Source organism: Giraffa tippelskirchi, chromosome 1, assembly GCF_054371585.1.
Source record: "Giraffa tippelskirchi isolate mGirTip1 chromosome 1, T2T-mGirTip1v1.2.pri, whole genome shotgun sequence".
NCBI classification, from domain to species: Eukaryota; Metazoa; Chordata; class Mammalia; order Artiodactyla; family Giraffidae; genus Giraffa; species Giraffa tippelskirchi.
Window position 1 is genome coordinate 192,418,760 of NC_137275.1, and position 20,019 is coordinate 192,438,778.

The following is a 20,019-nucleotide window of genomic DNA, read 5'->3' on the forward strand; positions in this document are numbered from 1 at the left end:
AATAAAGCAGCTGAGCTCTGAGGAGTAAAAATGAGGCAGTCTGCGAAGATCATCAGACAAACTTTTGTAAGTAGCATACAACTCAAGTATAACAGTTAAAAACAAAACATGAAGTTAAGACTGTCTGGGTTCACATGCCAGTTCTGACAATATGGTTGTCTGAACTCTTGAAAATCACTTAGCTTTTCAGGGCCTCAGTCTCTTACCTATAAAATGGTAATTTCATAAGTTATCTTTGAGACTTCTTGGTCTCAAAGTATGTATATGCAGAGCACATCATGAAAAACGCTGGACTGGAAGAAACACAAGCTGGAATCAAGATTGCCGGGAGAAATATAAATAATCTCAGATATGCAGATGACACCACCCTTATGGCAGAAAGTGAAGAGGAACTAAAAAGCCTCTTGATGAAAGTGAAAGAGGAGAGTGAAAAAGTTGGCTTAAAGCTCAACATTCAGAAAACTAAGATCATGGCATCTGGTCCCATCACTTCATGGGAAATGAAGAAACAGTGGAAACAGTGCCAGACTTTATTTTTTGGGGCTCCAAAATCACTGCAGATGGTGACTGCAGCCATGAAATTAAAAGACGCTTACTCCTTGGAAGGAAAGTTATGACCAACCTAGATAGCATATTAAAAACCAGAGACATTACTTTGCCGACAAAAGTCCGTCTAGTCAAGGCTATGGTTTTTCCAGTAGTCATGTATGGATGTGAGAGTTGGACTGTGAAGAAAGCTGAGTGCCGAAGAATTGATGCTTTCAAACTATGGTGTTGGAGAAGACTCTTGAGAATCCCTTGGACTGCAAGGAGATCCAACCAGTCAATCCAAAAGGAAATCAGTCCTAAATATTCATTGGAAGGACTGATGTTGAAGCTGAAACTCCAATACTTTGGCCACCTCACGCAAAGAATTGACTCATTGGAAAAGACCCTGATGCTGGGAAGGATTGGGGGCACGAGGAGAAGGGGACAACAGAGGATGAGATGGCTGGATGGCATCACCGACTCGATGGACATGGGTTTGGGTAGACTCCGGGAGTTGGTGATGGACAGGGAGGCCTGGCGTGCTGCAGCTCATGGGGTCGCAAAGAGTCGGACACGACTGAGCGACTGAACTGAACTGAACTGAAAGCACGTAGTACTACGATTAGCATATGGAAGTTCTCAATAAATACTAATTAAAAATACATACTGAAGAACTAACATATTTGTGTAAACTTCCAAAACATAAACTATTTCTTTTAAAAAATGTAAAATAATCAGAGATCCATGGAGAATTAGAGCTTTATGGATCAACATGAGATTCCATGGCTCCCAAGTACAATTAAAAATTTTAAAAAAGATGGAAGGAAGGAAAAGGAAAGGAAGAGGATACAGAACAAGAGACAATATATTTGAGAGAAATGCAAGTCAAGAAACAGAATAAAATTAATGCATCACCTTAAAAATCACAGGCCTCCCGTTTCTCTCACTACCTCTTTCTTTTCAAAGTCCTCCTTCCATAATAAAGTCTATTGGGCAAGTTTCTAAATCTAGACCCTTTAGACAAACATGTTATATGAGTAGTAAAATGGGGACCTGCTACAATGGAAAGTAGAGACAACTGCTGAATTCTGTGGCACTGGAAAATATTTGGGGACTTATTAATAAGATTAATAGATGTGGGGACTTCCCTGATGGTCCAGTGGCTAAGACTTAACACTCCCAATTCAGCAGGACTGGGTTTGATTCCTGCTGAGGGAACTAGATCCCACATGCCCCAACTAAGAGGTCACATGCTATAACTAAAGATCCTCATGCCACAACTAAGACCCGATACAGCCAAATAAATAAATACATTAAAAAAAAATAACAGACATGACAAATTCAACTAGCATCACAGTAAGCATTATATGTACATTATCTCATTTCCTTCTCTATAACCCAACCCAATCATATAACATCCACATGTTTCAGGCTCAGAAGGGTAAAAGACGTGCTCAAGGACACATGACGCTGGGACCCAGCTCCACCCAGGCTTTAATCACCAAGCTTCCAGCACAGATACCAAAGATGGGCTATGAGCACTTGAGCAGGAGAGGCACTGTGTATAGACTAAGTCTCTATCACCGGCACATGACTGAGACTTATCTTAGGGAAGCTCTTGTTCTGTGGGCCTCTGCTACCAATTCCAGCCAAGGCAGCATTAAAACATGAAGCAGATTATTAGAAGTTTGGGAATGGATACCTATAAGTACATGAAATGTCTGTAAGAAAGACTTAAAAACCTGAAAACCTATACAACTGAAAAAATGCCCATCGTTTGCCTGACAAAATCTTGATTCCAAATCTGGATGAATCAGTGAGTTCTCTATAAAGGCAGGGAAACCCTGGTGCCTGGATTGTAAAGACCAGGAAGGAGAAATACACCGGGAAGGAGAAACCTCTTGGAGGAAGGACAATCCTGTGTGAAAAATGAAGCTGCTAGTTGTACAGGCAGGCAACAAGTGGCCATGCCTGTGTGAGCCTGTGGGTGATCTGCGATGGTGACGCACATGAAGATGACACCTGAGGGTGACACTTGAGCAAACGCATAGCTGACACCTGAGTTAGTAAGGGCTGTTGTTCCAAGTCAATAAATGTTTATGAGGGTAGCCATGCCAGATATCCATAATTTATATCAACTTTCCACCTTGGTCTCAGCTGGCTTCCTTCTTGTACTACCTCATATGTATTACAGACTGAGGGTATCAATGGCAATATGTTCACTAACAAGAAACTTCGCTCTGCAGGTCTTAGAAAACACACCTTATGACAGAGCAGTGCCATAAACTCTTCCAGGGTGAGAGTGATTTGACACTAGATTGCCACTAACACAGTTATGACCCACAGCCAAGGAAAAGGGACTTCCTTTTAGTGTTTGATCCTTTCCCATTCAATTGGTCTAATTTCCAGGGACAACAGCATCATGAGGACCAACTCTCCTGAGACTCCCAGCCAAATAGAGGAATGACTAGGGGAGGTGGGGGCATGAAGACCACAGGGAACAGGCGTATGAGAAATACTCTCCTTAGGACTCTTGCCATAGAGGGAGCTCTGGACAGGTCAAGAATAGGCAACAGTCTCAAGGGAGTCCTTCAACATGTCCCACCCACTTTTGTTCTGCATCTGCCTCTGCGATCACTGGAAAGAGGTTCTCGGCTCTCAGGTGACTGTTAAAAACAGCCACAAGAGGTGCCATCCTTAGATTTTGGATACCAGGAGTCAGGAGTCTGATAATCACACAAATACAAGGTCCCAGCCTTTAAATAAAATTTACCTATATGTCCCAAGAAAAAGAAACTGTTAGAAAAAGACTCGTGTCAGTGGTAGGCCACCCTGCCATTTCACACACCCAAGTCCCTGGAGGGATGTACTGTTGTAAAGGTGGTTATTGTCAAGTACTCAACTTGTCTTTCCAGGCTTCTCCCTTTGACTCTAGCCAGGCTTGTTGGATATACTAGAATGACTATGACAGCTGCATGTTAGAATCACTGTGGGAGCTTTTAAAACAATACCCCCCTTTCTACACTGCTGGTAGAAATATAAAGTGGTGCAGCCACTTTGGAAAAGAGTTTGGCAGGTCCTCAAAAAGTATGACTCAGCAGTTCCACTCTTACACATATACCCAAAAACACTGAAAACATATGTCCACACAAAACCTGTACATGAATGTTCGTAGCTCCATTATTCATAATAGCCAAAAGATTGAAACTACATGCCCATCAACTGATAGATGAATAAATTATGGTATATCCATACAATAGAATATCATTTAGCCATAAAAAGGAATGAAGTACATTTATCAGTACTTCATTCAACAACATAGATGGACCTTGAAAACATTACACTAAGTGAAAAAAGCCAGAGACAAAAGGTTACATGTTGTGTGATTACATTTATATGATACGGCCAGAATAGGTAAACTCATATGGATAGAAATTAGTGGTTTTCAGGTACCAGGTGCAGGGGAAATAGGGTAACTGCTAATGGTACAGGATTTCATTTTGGTGTGATGAAAATGTTCTGGAATTAGATAGTGGCGACAGCTGCATAACTTTTTGAAAATACTAAAAAAAAATCACTAGGTTGTGTATTTTAAAAGTGTGAACATGAAAAAGCAGATTTTAGATTTTAAAATACTTTTGGAAGGATACACAAAAAAACTAAAAAATAAATTAGTTGTCTCAAGAAAAGGGAATGAAAGGAACGTTTTCATTGTAACTTTTGAGTTTTGAATCCATGTGAAGGTATTATCCATTAAAATTTTTATTTAAAATATGAATCTCTCTCTCTAGCAGCATTTACCAGAGCCCATTACCATAAAAAAGCATATTAGCAGCCTTTGAAACTGGCCCCAAAGTATCCTCTCCTGCATTAGGCTTTCCCAAATGCCTTACTTCCCACTATCAAGGCACTGAGACCTTGTAGAGAAAGGAGCCATCGTCTCAGAGGATTTGTATTTTATAAATGTGAAATGGCATGTTTGTCATTGCCCTTTGCCTAAGTGAAGTGAAAGTCACTCAGTTGTGTCCGACTCTTTTGAGCCCCACGGACTATACAATCCATGGAATTCTCCAGGCCAGAATACTGGAGTGGGTAGCCTTTTCCTTCTCCAGGGGATCTTCCCGACCCAGGAATCAAACACAGGTCTCCCACATTGCCTGTGGATTCTTTACCAGCTGAGCCATAAGGGAAGCCCAAGAACACTGGAGTGGGTAGGTAGCCTATCCCTTCTCCAGTGGATCTTCCTGACCAGGAATCAACCTGGAGTCTCCTGCATCGCAGGCAGATTCTTTACCAACTGAGTTATGAGGGAAGTCTGCCCTTTGCCTAAATCCAAGTCCATTATACTTGTGAGACAGCAAAATGAAGTCTTTCCTTGTACTTGGGCTGCTACAGTGGGGCAGTAAGGGGGAAGATTACCTCTAAGAGGAGCTCCACACTATCCACCTGAAGCTCTCGCAGTCCCACTATTTGTACCACGTGCTTGCTATCTTCTCTTGCAAAGAGCCTGCAGGGACAAGAACATGGTTGGTTTGGCAGAGCTCCAGTAACAGACTCCTCCTAACCCATTCCACCACTCCCCCATTATGTAGCAGTTTTGCTACTGAGTGGGATTGATATGCCTTCTCCCTGCCCACCCCCACACCTCCTGACTCCAGTGATAGGCTTCAGGGGTGGTCTTTGATTGCTGTACATAAATAAATCAACACCTTTGGCTACAAGGAACAGAATGAGTGGTTAACCCAGACCTACGCCAATCAGTGGATTCCTGGATACAGTGATTGGCTCAGGAGTTGATACAGGATCTCTGTTAATCCAATCAAAATAAAGTTCTGGTCTCTGGTTGTTAGGTACTCTCTTTTTCCCTCTAGAAGTGAAAAGCATGTGGCCTTGGGAGCAGTGGTAGCCATTTTGCATCCACAAAAGAGACCGTTTTGGAACGTAGCTAACACCATGGGAGGTAGAACAGAAATGCAAAGAAACTGAGTCTTTATAACGTCTCTGAACCCCTAGAGTTAAAAGACCCTAAGGCTTCTCTAGGCTTTCTAGTTATATGAGTCAATGACTTCCCTAAATGCTTAAGCCAGTAACAGTAGGGTTTTATTTTACTACTTGCAACATAAGGAGTCTTGATACATTTTTGAAGGAAGCAAGGAAGAGTTGGTATTGCAACTAAAGCCTCAGGCCTGAGCTAGTGTAATGAATGGTTACGTCTACCACCATCAAACCAGATCTGCCAAGGGGCAGGTATTGAATCTATCAAAGACACTAAGATTATTTTCTCCCTCAGTAAGATAGTGATTAAAATGAATAATGGAATTTCACTTCATAGCCAAACAAAATATTTTCTCAAAAAATGTTTTTCTCTGTCTATCCCTTACCCCAAGTTTCCAAATTTTTACAGAAGGAGAGGGAAACAGCCTCATCGATGCTCATGACCTCTCAGAAGACAACTCTATTGGAACAGCTGGGCTTTGGGAATAAAAGAAGGATTAAGCTTTCAGCGCCGTCACATCATTCCTGAAGATATTTCCCAGACCCTATTCCCTGAACTCACCCCAGAAAGTCCCTAATGAATAGCCTAAAGTATACTGCTGTATTTCCAAATCATATAAGCAAGAAGTATATTTGTACAACTTTTAATGCAAAGGTATAAAGACAACTTATCTTCTACTTTAAAGAGTTAATTTTAAGATCTATAAACTTTGGCTTTTAGTTTAAGAGGTAGACTGAGCACATATAGTTCTATCTACCTTTGTCAAAGCCCCTTTTACAGAAAATATATTTTATTTAAAAACAACAGGATAAGTTAAAACAGCTCTAAACAAATAAGAAAGGGTGCTATCATTGACGCAGGACATTTCATAAGTCTCAGAAAGTAGGAAAAAAGCGAAATGAGCCAATTAACCAAAGACATTAAAAAAAAAACCTAACATCTTCCAGCTCAAGACATTTTCAGAGCACGTGTGAGTTTTCTCTAGAGAGCCCCTGAGAAGCTTTTAACCCAGAAGTCAGCATATGCCCATCCCTGCGGCTATCATCAAAGAAGGCAGAAATACAGGGCAATATATTGATGTAACTCATTAAAGAATTGTACTCACAAAGAAACAAACCACACACACACACAGCACGGCACAACAGAGGCTTTTATTCTTATACCAACTGTTCTCTAAAGGATGTGGCCATTTTGACTGGAAAAGGCTCCAAATAAGGGTATTAAGCTAGAAAGAGAAGCTGTGGTGAAGCTAACTTGAAGCTTCAAAACCAACACAGAGAACAGAAAAGAAAAGCATCTCTTCCTGAAAGTAACCCCAAAGTAGAACACTTCCTTATTGGGCAGTTGTGTCATGACTAAACCCCCAACTCCAGTACGTTCTCTGAACTGTGGCATACTGAAGGTCCTTTTTTTGGTTGAAATAGTCCACAGAATGGTGACCTGCCTAAGCCCACTTCTGTGACCTCTCCAGTTATACTACACTAGTGTCCCTCTGTGATGGGGACCTACCTATCACGCTCTCCGTGACCTGGAGCTGCTCCTCCACCCCTACTCCCCATTCCAGTGTTGTCCTGGAGCACACAAAACTTGCACGACCTTTTAGACAACTCTATGGGGCTTGGATAACTTTGCAGGGGGCTAGTGTCTTTCATTTGATTTGGTTTTCCAGACTTCCACTACACTCAGCCTCAGCTCTCTCCTCTCCACCTGGTGTGGCTGCTCCCAACATGTCTCAGGTCTGGTTAATTCTATCATGACAACCTTCTATCCCTCCACTTCCCCTAGCCCCCTCTCTCCTCCCTGTTCTCCCAGTCAGTTGATACCTTCACAACTTTGTTGCCTCCTACTCAGTTAAAATCATGTTTCAACCTAAGCAAAACTTTATGCCAGAAGAATACAAGAGGGATTTAAAATCTGTTACTGAATGAATACATTTCTAAAGTACTGTATTATGTTGTAAAGGGAATCGTTTAAGCCTTATAAGAGTTAAAAGTCTAATGTGAAGAAAATATTTTATTTTTATTGATGTCAGAAAACTATCATTAAGTTTACCCTAAGATTATTGAGAGAAAAAACAAGAGGAAGTGGGAAAACATTATTTATAGTTCTTCCAGTATAATAATAGATCAAAAGAATAGGAAGGGATTTAAGTATATGTTGGTTTCCTGACTTCCTGAAATTATGACCTTTTCAAAGATCACAATAAAAGAGACATAGTCTTTTGATGAACATTAGGATATTGATCACTTAAAAAATACTACTGGAAGGCTAATTTACATTTTTCTGTAGCTGAATTGAGTTTTAAAAAATATGCCTCTGATTCAGGAGACCCTCATTCATAAAAGGGCACTGGTATACCAAAGCCTCTCATTAAATCCCACATTTCACTGGGTTGTTATTGTTGTTCAGTTGCTAAGTCGTGTCAGACTCTTTGTCACCCCATGGACTGTAGCACGCCAGGCTCCTCTTGTCCTCCATTATCTCACAGAGTTTGCTCAAATTCATGTCCATTGAGTCGATGACGCTATCTAACCATCTCATCCTCTGCCACCCCCTTCTCTTTTTGCCTTCAATCTTTCCCAGCATCAGGGTCTTTTCCAATGAGTTGGCTCTTTGTATCAGGTGGCCAAAGTACTGAAGCTTCAGTGGGACTCTGGCTTAAAAGAATGAAGAATAGATTTACAGTTTCCCACTCATACCCAATACCTTTTTCTTCTATTTAGAAGGTCATAAAGCTGTCCACAGTAGATTTCATAGAAGCTGATCCACACAAAAAGATGCCTTCTTGGCTGGGACACTTCCAGTTGTCTGAAGATGTCTCTGGCAGCCAGAGCGTACAGTCCTGGGTTCTGATGAGTTCCTATCATGGTATAGGTCTTTCCAGCACCTGTCTGTCCATAGGAGAAGCAAGTGGCATTGCCTCTGTGGGAAGAATCATTTGTATTTACTTTTAAATTTTAAGAGAACTGCTAAAACAGATTTTTAAATGACAAAAGTCAGGTGGAAAAAGAATCCTCCATAAAATTCAACTATAAAATATACAGTCCTTTAAGAAGGGGGCTTTACATTATAAAAACATAGGAGGAGGAAAAGAATTCTCAAAGCAGTATATAAGTTTTTTTTAATAGAAATTTTTCATGGAACTGGTACGACCATAAGATAATTCTAGAAGATATGGAAACAAAGACCTGATGTTAGGTGCTTTAGAGGATCCTTGAGAAAAAAATAATTGTGTTAATCCTTAAAGATGAGTTCAGTGAAAGAAGTAATAGAAAACTAAACATAATAAATAACAAGATCATACAATACGGTGGTGATCACTTATAAGAATATTAAGGAAGTTTAAACAGAGGTAAAATCAACTGAAGCAAAATATTTGAAGGAGGACTCACGAAAGACCTCTTTATGGCCTTAGTTTTCACTTGCATCAATAAATTACTGGGCTACTTGGTTTTCAAGATCCCTTATAGCCCTGATGTCCTATGATTCTAAGTGGAAGCCACTGTTCCTGAATGTGGATATGTGTGTGTACATGAGCTGATAGGTGTGAAAAACTGTAAAACAAGAAGTGGACAGAAGAGTTGGGAGACCAACCTGCCAGCCACAGTGTATTTTAGGAGATGAGGCCAAGATTACCTGAGTACTATGGGATCCTATGCACTATGTAGTCCTAGTACTATGTAGTACTAAACAGAGAGTGAATATAATGTTATACAGTAAGTAGCCAGATTCTTATACAGGCATCCTACGGATTGATGATAAAAGCAGCACGAAAAATATTCTATTAATATGTATGGACACAGGGGAAGGGGAGGCTGGAGGTGGACAGAGAGATGAATACACAGAAAGGACATGAAGCCAGACAGAAACCAAAGAAACAGTGATTTGACAAGAGCAAAGGAATCATGAAGTGCAAGAATCAAGACATGGGAGAAAATTAAATGTAAGCTGTTTAGAAGCAGAGACCAGTTGGTTACTCCTTGTCTTTCAAATCATGGCTCCCAATAGTGTGGGAACTTGAATACACTGGCAGAGTCACAGTTGGGAAAAGAATCACAGGAGAAAAATGTAAACACACTGAAGAAGATCTAACAGAATAAGAATAATTAAGAACAACATCTACCTTATCTTCTGAACATTTTTGTGATGAACTTAAAAAAAAAAAAGAAAGATGAAGAAAGCTCTTACTACACTTTACAGAACTTAATCTAATAATTTCACCTAACTTGCAACTCTCTTATTTTTTATTGATAATGTCTTAACATTTAAATGTTAACTTATTTTAGATACCTGCTCTCTCAAAACGAACTCCTTAAATTTGGTGCATAAGAAACTGAACCAGAAAGAAATTTCACTTTAACCTGTTCATAAAAAAACAAACTTCCATACAACCTCAATAAAAAGACAACAAAAAACAGGCAAATGAAGATATGAGTGGCCAAATTAGCACATGAAACGATGCTCAGTATTAGATCCTGGGGAAATGTAAATTTATTTAAAAAAAAAAAACAAACACAATGAGATACAGTTCCATACCCATTAAACTGGCTAGAATAAAAAAGATTGACCATATCAAATATGGTGAGGGTATAGAACTTCAATTCTCATACACTGCTGTTGGGAATATAAAATAGAGCAAGGAAAATTGTTTGACACTTTCTTATAAACCTATCCAATGACCTAGTAATTCCATTTATAGATTTTTATTCAAGATAAATTAAGAGATGTCCATAAAAAGACTTGGATAAAAATGTTCATACAGCTTTATTCATAATACTCCAAAATTGGAAAAAACCCAAACGTCCATCAAAAGAAGAATGGATAAAAAAAGAGTGGAATATTTATGGAAGGAAATATTACTCAGCAATAAAACTAGTTACATGCAACATGTACTAATATCAAAAAACAGTATGCTAAGCAAAAGAAGCCAGGCATAAGATATACATTATAACGATCCTATTTCTATGACACTTTAGAGTAAGCAAAACTAATCTACTGTGACAGAAAGCAAGTCAGTGGTTATATAAGACCTGGAGGTGAAGGTGGGAGAACTTTCTGGGGTGATGGAAAAGTTCTGTATCTTATTCCGGATACTGGTTACTTGGATACATCAAAACTCATCAAACCTAAGTACTTCTTAAGATCTGTGCATCTTGATGTATGTAAATTATACTTCAATTTTTAAGTTATAAAAGTTATTTTAAAAAATAAAAGTAAAAATACCCTGAAATCAACTACCCAACATTTTCTACCCATACCTGACTACTATATATTTTAAATATATAACAGAGCCCCCCCAAGTACCTTCCTTGTCCCATTTAATGTTTACTAAGTGTGAATAATTATTTTTAAATTAAAAAATACATCTATGAAAAGTGAAAGTCACTTATCTATCCTACTTGAAAAAAAATTAATGAAACTATAGCTAGAATACATAATTCCTATTAGCAAAAGTTCAAACTAATTACAACCACATACATCTTTTTATTCTAAGGACTGATAAAATAATATTGTTGGCAGGTTATATTTTTCCACTAAGCACAGAGAATCAATATCATCAATGTAAATGAAAATTTTGCTGAATATTTCTAAATGTTTTGTGAATCCTATAAGGAGAGACATGGAATTTTCCAGAAGAGTCTAATTTAAATTGTCAAAAGACAATTTATTTAATTCAAAATAATAGAAATGCATAAGTAATATTTACAAAGAAATATGATTTATGGAAAATAGAAAATAAAAAGCAAGAGGAGCAAATAATTTCTATCGTACCCATTGAAAATATGCTGAATGAGTGGATGAGTAGTCTTCATGTAAATATCTTGATTGGTGCACGCCTCATCAAAGATTTCATCAAAATAAAAAACATGCTGAAAAAGAAATTTGATTTTTATAGAAAGAGATACGTTCTGGATTTTCTTCATCACTATTCCAGTTGACACACAATAAAGGTGCAAATACATTTTTAACTAATAGTAACTGTCCATGACAAACTGAGAGATAATAAGCAATCATCAACTGTCAAATGACAGGACCTCGTTTTACTTGAGATCTCTGTAAACATGTTCTTATTCTGTAAAAACTAAGCCACATGATTTTTGTCCTCTCTTAAGGGAAGTAAATTAATGAGTGTTAACCGTGAGCCAATCCTCCTTAAGTCTAGGAGAGGAACTGAATTCTATGGAGATTATTCTCATAGCCCAGCCTGAGCACGCGGGAAACATGAGCAAAAGGGCAAAGCAGGAAAGCACAAAGAATGTTTAGAAGACAGGGAGGATTTACTGTGTTTGAAATACAGGATACTGGCAGGTAGAAAAGTGAAATAGCAGGTGAGAATAAGGAGTCAGGACTATATTGTAGGGGTCTTGGGACACCAGCATTAAGGGAGAGGAGGGAATGCTTATATTTAATTTAGTTAAGTGGAAAGGCAAAAAACTTTGCAGAAGAGAGGGATGAGCTGAGCCATTATATTGGAAGACTAATCTGCCTTATATTGTGCATGGATTGGAAACATGAACACTAGTGATTAGGTTAAAGAAAGAAAAGGGAATTCGCTCAGTCGTGTCCGACTCTTTGCGACCCCATGGGCTGTAGCCTACCAAGCTCCTCCGTCCAGAATTTTAGGTTAGGTTAAGAAGGGTCTAAATTAGACAATGACAATGTAAATAAAAAGAAATGAGCGCATGAGAAATTTGGCAGCTGACTGGATGTGATAGGTGGGGAGAGAAAGGAATCCAAGATTATTCCCAAATGAAAAACCATGGTAATCTGAAAGAGGAGAGGTAGGAGAACCCATTAAGTTGGGTCTGGAAAGCATTAGTTCAGCAACCATAATTATTTGCATAATTTAGAGGCTTACCATGTTGGCAGCCCAACTATATCTGGGTAAAAAATCCTAATAATTATCAAGTCTGATTGTAGTATCATAATGGCAGTCCACACATAATGAATGAGAGATGAAGCCCTATTTTATGCTACCTTTTGGGCCTACTCTAAATATTCAGTTAAAAAAAAACTGTATGAGGAAATTTTTTTTTTGCAATAAACAAAACTTTTATTCAAACAACTGCAGTACAGGGCACAATTAAGATTTTTTTTTAAAAAATGGAAAGGAAACAGGAAAAATATTTTCAGCAGTTTACATCTTCATACTAGTGTTACGGTTTTGTGTCTACATTCATCCACTGAGCATCGAATCCCTAGATCTGAGATCTTTCAGCAAAATTAGAACACTAACATAGAAGGTTCTTTTTACAAAGGTCCACAATGGTACCCCACTCCAATACTCTTGCCTGGAAAATCCCATGGATGGAGGAGCCTGGTAGGCTACAGTCCATGCACTTTCACTTTTCCCTTTCATGCAGTGGAGAAGGAAATGGCAACCCACTCCAGTATTCTTGCCTGGAGAATCCCAGGGACGGCAGAGCCTGGTGGGCTGCCGTCTATGGGGTCGCACAGAGTCGGACATGACTGAAGCGACTTAGCAGCATGTTCTAGCTTTGGTTTTTCCCTAATTATAAAACAAGGTCTGTCTGCGTCTTGAGCTGCTTCTCTGGTGGATATGGGCTTAAGCCAGTTTACTATGGGTCACTGTACCCCAAGTATGATTCTGTTTCATATACATTACTTTAGAATAGAAATTTGGTAGGTCACTTGAGAAGTTGGAGCCACAAAGCCAAATTTATCAATAGAAAAAATTCTCCAGGGAATCCTTTGGCAGCCCAGTGGTTAGGACTCCAGCTTCTACTGCATGGGTAGGGAACTAAGGTCCTGGAAGCTGCACAGTGTGGCCAAAAAAAGAAGAGAACATAGTCTCCGAAAGTTAGGAGGTGAGAAAAACATGAATCTGTGCAGCATGACAAAGAGATCTGTCAACTTTTAGTGTTCTGAAAAATGTGACTGATTTTAAGAACAGTAAAATATAACTTTGAGGCTGGGTCATAGGTAGATGGCGGTTCATCATACTTTTGATTAGGCTTGAAAATGGCAATAATAAAGAGCAAAATACATTTCTAAAATCAGATTTTAAGGGACATGATTTATACCTAACTCATAAACAGGTCTTTAAGCAAGGAGACAAATCCATCCTTTGCTCAGAAATCACTGTAGGTTTTTAAAGTATGATGTCAAAAGCATTTTTGGCATTTCTCAGGAAAATTTTTAAAAATGAAGAGAAATAAATGTGGGAATAAACTGGTTTTGGTTTTATTTCACTGAGTATACGGCTATTCTCCTCTTTCTATAAGTGGTCTTGGGTAAACACTTTTGAAAGCACTTATTCATTAAAGGAATTAGTATCTTTCCTTCTAATAGAACTGAAGATTGATTTTTCATGGCAAATTGATGGGGAAAAAATGGAAACAGTTGCAGATTTTATCTCCTGGGTTCCAAAATCACCATGAACAGTGACGGCAGCCATGAAAGTAAAAGATGCTTCCTCCTTGGAAGAAAAGCTAAGACAAACCTAGACAGCGTATTAAAAAGCAGAGACAACACTTTGCTGACAAAGGTCCATAATAGTCAAAGCTATGGTTTTTCCAGTAGTCATGTATCAATGGGAGAATTGGACCATAAAGAAGGCTAAGCACCAAAGAATTGATGCTTTTGAATTGTGGTGCTGGAGAAGAATGTTGAGTGTCCCTTGGACTGCAAGGAGATCAAAGCAGTCAACCCTAAAGGAAATCAACCTAGAACCCTCGTTGGAAGGACTGATACTGAAGCTGAAGTTCCAACACTTTGGCCACCTGATGAGAAGAGCCGACTCATTGCCAAAGACCCTGATGCTGGGAAAGATTAAGGGCAGGAGGAGAAGAGAGCAACAGAGGATGAGATGGTTGGATGGCATCAATGACTCCAGTTGGTGATGCCATCAAAGTCCATGAGCTTGAGCAAACTCCGGGAGATAGTGAAGAACAGGGAAGACTGGCGTGCTGCAGTTCATGGGGTTGCAAAGAATCAGACACAACTTAGCAACTGAACAACAACAATTTTTCCTTCCAACAGAACTTAAGTATTGATTTTTCCAATACTTCTGTAAGAATATCTCATGAAAGATATGGGAACATGCAAGATTATTATTGTAATTCATAAAGTCCTCTGCATCACATGCACTTTCATTTGACCATATTTTATCAATGAAGTTTGATTAACATTCACTTCATAGAGTTCTCTGGTGGCTTAATGGTTAGAATTCTGGGCTTTCACTGCTGTGGCCTGGATTCAATCCCAGGTCAGGGAACTGAGAGCCTGCAAACTGCTCTGGGTACAGCCAAAAAAATAAAAAATCAGTTTAGCCTTGATATGATAAGAGTTGCATAGCTTATTTTTTAAAGAAGCTTTTTTTGTTTTTTTCAGATTATAAATGTATTTCTAAAATATCTCTGGAAAGATACACTTAAAATAGAATACCGGTTGTCTTCAAGGACAAAATGAGATTAGAGACACTCTTCATAGCATGATCTATATCCTATTCAAAAGTTCTGATTTTATTGATATAAGAGTAATAATGCTGACTGCAGAAAAAAATTTAAACATGGATTACAACAGATAAGAAAATAAAATTATCTGTAAATCCTACTATGCTGAGATGGCCACTACTGACTTCGATATATTTCAGTACCATCTTTTTTTAATCTATATATATTTTCCTTTATTTAAGAACTTGGAGATGAAAGAAACAGGTCTGTTTCCTTGGTTTTTTCACTCATTATGTTGCTATCATAAAATTTAATGGTTAAGTATGACAGCACAATGTATGTATATGATCACATATATTAAGTAACAAAAGATCTGAAAGGATAAGATATTTAATTAAAGGACACATAAACCCATTGTCTGAATACCTGAATAAGATTAAAAATAAAACCCAGAGAATCTAGGATCAATATTTACTTGCTATGTTTGCTACGAACCTCCCTTTTCTTCTTTCTACTTAAGGAAGAAAGGGGTGGGGGGAGGCCTCTCAACACATATTATAAGCATTGACAAGTAAGGAGTTTGACCTATGACAGCAAAGGTCCAAAGTTCAAACAGCAGAGAAAGAGCTATGGAAACTATGGCTATTCAATAAGTATTGACCAATGGTAATGACAAAGAAGTAAGGTTATTGTGTTTTGGGATAATGGAAAAATATAAAAGATAAAATGATGCCTCCTTGAGGGAATTACTGTGACAGAAGCATCATTAAGACAGTCTTGGGTAGATGGTGACTGGATAGGGCTATTACTATGGCTATAAGTAACCATGGAACTAGATAGCATTACAACTAATTGGTCATTTGGACCATCTTCAATATAAATACCTCCCACCTAGACCTAACAGATTGTGCACTGACCAGCAATCGATAAGGCTGTTACAGTGATTGAGTTGGTTAGACAGTGGCCTAGTAATTTAGTGCCCATAGAAAGACTCTGTGGATTGCTTTGACTGTTACTGAGAAACCCAATTTTGGTAAGCAAAGAAAACAAAGAACAACGCAAATGTTAAAGAGGGGAGAGTATTAACAACTTGACTTCAGTGTTAAAGGATTTATTTCAGTAGAGTAAAATCTCAGCTGACCAAGGTGAATTGTCTGCACACCAGATTACTCACCACCTTTTTTTTTCCTACTAATCACTGGGTTTTGTACTTTTGTTTTCTTATGCCACTTGGCTTGCAGGATCTGTTTCCTGACTAGGGAATGAGCCCAGGCCACAGCAGTGAAAATGCCAAATCCTAACCATGAGACCACCAGGGAACTCTTAGTCACTGAGTTTTGAAGCAAGAGACAGAGAATAGAATGGACATAATATGAACATTCAGGGACGCAGATTCAGAGTAAGAGAAACTGAATTCCCAGATCTTAATAGATTATTCATAATTGCTTCATGATTTTAAGAGTGCCTAAATTATAATATCTTTCATCAGTGGGGTTTGCTGCTTTCATAACAGACTGAAAGAATTATTGAAAGGGTACCTAAGAGCTGGGAATAAATTCATTTCGATATCAAACTCTGTTCTTGGACTTAATCATAATCATCCTGGAAGGGAGTGAACATTTCTTAATGTGTTTGAGCTACCAGTGTTTTACTTAAACCCATACATGTTCATGTGAAATCACATTCCTGGATTATCTTTACTCACTGCAATCTACCTTATACAAAGTGGCCTGTTCAGAAACCCAACTTAACTCTATGGCTAAATATAATTAAGAATCAAAATAAGCTGTTGGCTGGCAACCTGGGGCCATGTTGCTCTCCATCTTTACACTCCAGACTTGCACTCAGCAGAGTAAGTTCACACTGTGAGAGACAGGAGAGAACTGAGACTATGTGACCATCTCATAGTTGGTCTGGGGCAACTCAGTGACTGTCCTTCCTACCAGTAGTTTATTATTTAAACTCTTTTTATTCTCACATTTGCTCTTTTATGACTAAATATGTATAATTAAATTCACATAAAGCATGGTAAGTGAATGTATAATGCAATTTTATTGCACGAGAGAGGAGGAATTATGCTTGCTTTATCTCCTACTGCACTATATTTTTTTAAAAATGAAGGCTAAGTGTTATCAGTGATTAATGCAGTGTCACACAGAATGAATGCCAACACTCAAACCTAAAAACTGAATTTCAGAATTTGTACTGCTGCTCAAACAAAACACTTGACACTTGATAGTGTTAGTTCCATAGAAGGAAAGTATCATACCTGTAGAATATATTGTGTGAGGTCAACTGCTTCTTTCTTTTCATGAACAAGTAGAGTTTCTTTATCTTTCACAGTAATAATGTTGATTTCTCCACGACGTACCTCCCTCGTGCCCAGAGGGCGTTTTCGAACACAAACTCTGATTTTCTCCATCTCAGTCCAAGGATTCTCTTTCTCTGAAGTGTTCTGTCTGATATATGTTTATAAGTGGGCTTTAATTTTTAGTTAACAGGATAAAGCTACCTAAGAGGTCAAAGTATCAGTATATTTTGTTATATATTAGGTGTAATACAAACACACACACACGTATACACACAATATCTGTTATATACTAAAGTGCTGACACTGAGAAAGTTCTTTCATTAGCTCTAAATCCTCCTGATTTACTTCTATCTCCATCTCTACTCAATCCCACCCAGATGCAAATTTCTTGCTTCCTTTCAGTCCTTATTATTGTATATTTACTGTTTTCTTGACCATTCAATCTAATTTTTTTTTTTATCCTACCTGGGTTTATTAAACACCTTGAATTTGGTGGTAGGTTTCAATGTATTTTCCCCGTGTTTCTCCCAGGTATATTCTGACCCTCCCTTTGTCTTTCTTGCTTCCTTTTTCTTGCCTATCCTGATATGTATTTATTTGTTAGAACACGATCCTACTCCCAGGACGATTTTATGACTGGTGCTGTCCACCACTAATTCATCCCTCTATTCAGACACATTTCTCCTCTGGCTGTCTTCAGTGAACTCATCTACCTTAACATCCAGAAGAGAGGCAATATTCCTTAGGTTAAGAGTACAAAATTCATCAGGTTTACTGCTACTGCTGCTACTGCTGCTAAGTCGCTTCAGTCGTGTCCGACTCTGTGCAGGTTTACTAGCTGAGCCTAATGGTGGCATATATGATACATCTAAGCACTGACCACTTTACCTATGCAGAAATGCCTCTTAAGCAAGGTAACAAGAAAAGAGAATCCTTGAAAGTAGATGTTTTACCAAGACCAATGCCTTTGGCACATATACTTAGAATGTCTTAGACAGACAAATCATTCCCTTCCTTTACACTTTAGAATTTGATTAATAGCCCCTAAACAGCCTTTTATAATAGATTTTACACAGGATATTTCACTATATAATTGTTTCATATCAATTTCAATTTTCTGAGACCTCCAACTGGCTGGAAAATTATTTTTCACCAGGATCTAAATTAGTAAAAAGTAGGAAATAAAATTTCTAATATAATGCATAAAAAACTACTCAAGGCTTTTGAAGCATGTTATTATTTTTTTAACCAATGTATAGTAGACATCTAAAAAAAAGAACCATTTTGACTTGAAGTGTGGCAAAATCCTGATGATCATTAAAAGTGAATGACACGCATTTGGGGGTTCATTGTTGTATTTTCTCTTCTTTTGCATGTGTTTTATTTTTTATAAGAAAAAAAAACACAAAAAACTTTCTTTGGGTTTTTTTGGACCATGCTGTGGGGTTTGCAGGATTTTAGTTCCCCAACCAGGACTGAACCCAGACCCAGAAGTGAAAGTACTGAGTATTAAACACTGGACCAACAGGAATTTCTCAGAATAAAACACATTTTTAATGCATCCTAAAAGGTTCTAGCTTGTTTCTTTTTTTAAGGCTCTAGTTTTAATGTGCAATATTCCCTAGAAGAAATAAACTATATCTGTCTGACACGCAAAGTTAATACAGCTAGAGTTAGGTCTGTTCACGATCTTACATAAGTCAGAGCAACCAGTCCTCTAAATGCCTTAGACTTTTATTAAAATTCGGAGTCCAATAAGTTATTTTGAACTTACCTAATTTGAGGTATCCAAAGAGAATGCTCTTCGGATAGGGATGACTCACTAACAGGAAGCTTCAAGTTGGTGAGGGAGTTTCTCAGGGTTCTGAAACCCTGGCTCCTACTTAGAATTTAGGAGAGAAGACAATATTGAGAATTATTGGGACAATGAACTTTCTTAACCTCCATTTCTCTAATATAATAAGCAAAGGGAAGAGTAAGATGATACAAAAGGTGAGAAAGCTCAATTGAACACCTTTTGTCATGGGTCTGCCATGTATAAACCTCTGTGAGAGCACTTAGCTCACTCTATGGTTGTCTGACTTCCCACTCACCCTGCCCCCTAAGAGTCTCACAGTCTCCAGATATTCTAATGATCTTTATATCTAGAATCAAGACAGGCAGAGGGGTTATTCTATATACGGGAAATAAATAAAACAGCAATATTTAAACTAAAACATCCATTCTATCTAAATAAATAATGGAAAGTAGTATCTTCATTCTACTTATAAATAATTCCAGTTTAGATTTTTATATGTTGTTCAATAAAAGACTAACATTCAAAAAAGTATTTGTTCTTTCACCACTGAGCTAACCAACAGGACAGCAACAATCATGGCATTGATGGTCATAGAACAATCTAGTCCTTTCACAACTAAAAGAAGAAAAAATACTATATGCTCAGTGCTTTGCTAAACCAAGCCAAAAAACTTTTCATAAACACTACAGAATTCATTTATGTATTTCAAATTACTAAAGGCATTTTTACCTTTAAAATTGGGTCCTCTATTCTTTTAGAATAAAAGAACTGGTTGGTTATGAAATCCTCTGAAACCTTAGCCAATATAAGACCATATGGAAATACTTTGTTTTAAGGTATGAATAATAGCCCTTTTTTTTTTTAAAGTGGCTTAAGAATGTATTGTGTTTCTCCATAACTCACCAACCGTAACTTTTAAAATAACAAAACAGGCAATATACATTATTTTTAAAAGAATGTATTTTCTATT

General features: G+C 37.9%; 1 protein-coding gene across 5 annotated transcripts in view; it reads right to left on the reverse strand.

Moving 5' to 3' along the window:
* KIF24 (kinesin family member 24) overlaps window positions 1-20,019 on the reverse strand; it is a 65,149-nt gene that overhangs the window by 21,833 nt on the left and 23,297 nt on the right. For 3 of the 5 annotated variants that reach the window (XM_081519335.1, XM_081519343.1, XM_081519345.1), the window contains exons 3-7: window positions 19,026-19,133; window positions 17,210-17,399; window positions 11,297-11,394; window positions 8,231-8,446; window positions 4,948-5,035 (exon numbers count right to left, since the gene is read on the reverse strand). In XM_081519335.1, the coding sequence (XP_081375461.1) occupies window positions 4,948-5,035; window positions 8,231-8,446; window positions 11,297-11,394; window positions 17,210-17,399; window positions 19,026-19,133 (700 nt within the window). The remainder of the gene's footprint in view (window positions 1-4,947; window positions 5,036-8,230; window positions 8,447-11,296; window positions 11,395-17,209; window positions 17,400-19,025; window positions 19,134-20,019) is intronic. The other 2 variants (XM_081519336.1, XM_081519346.1) reach the window with 1 other exon arrangement.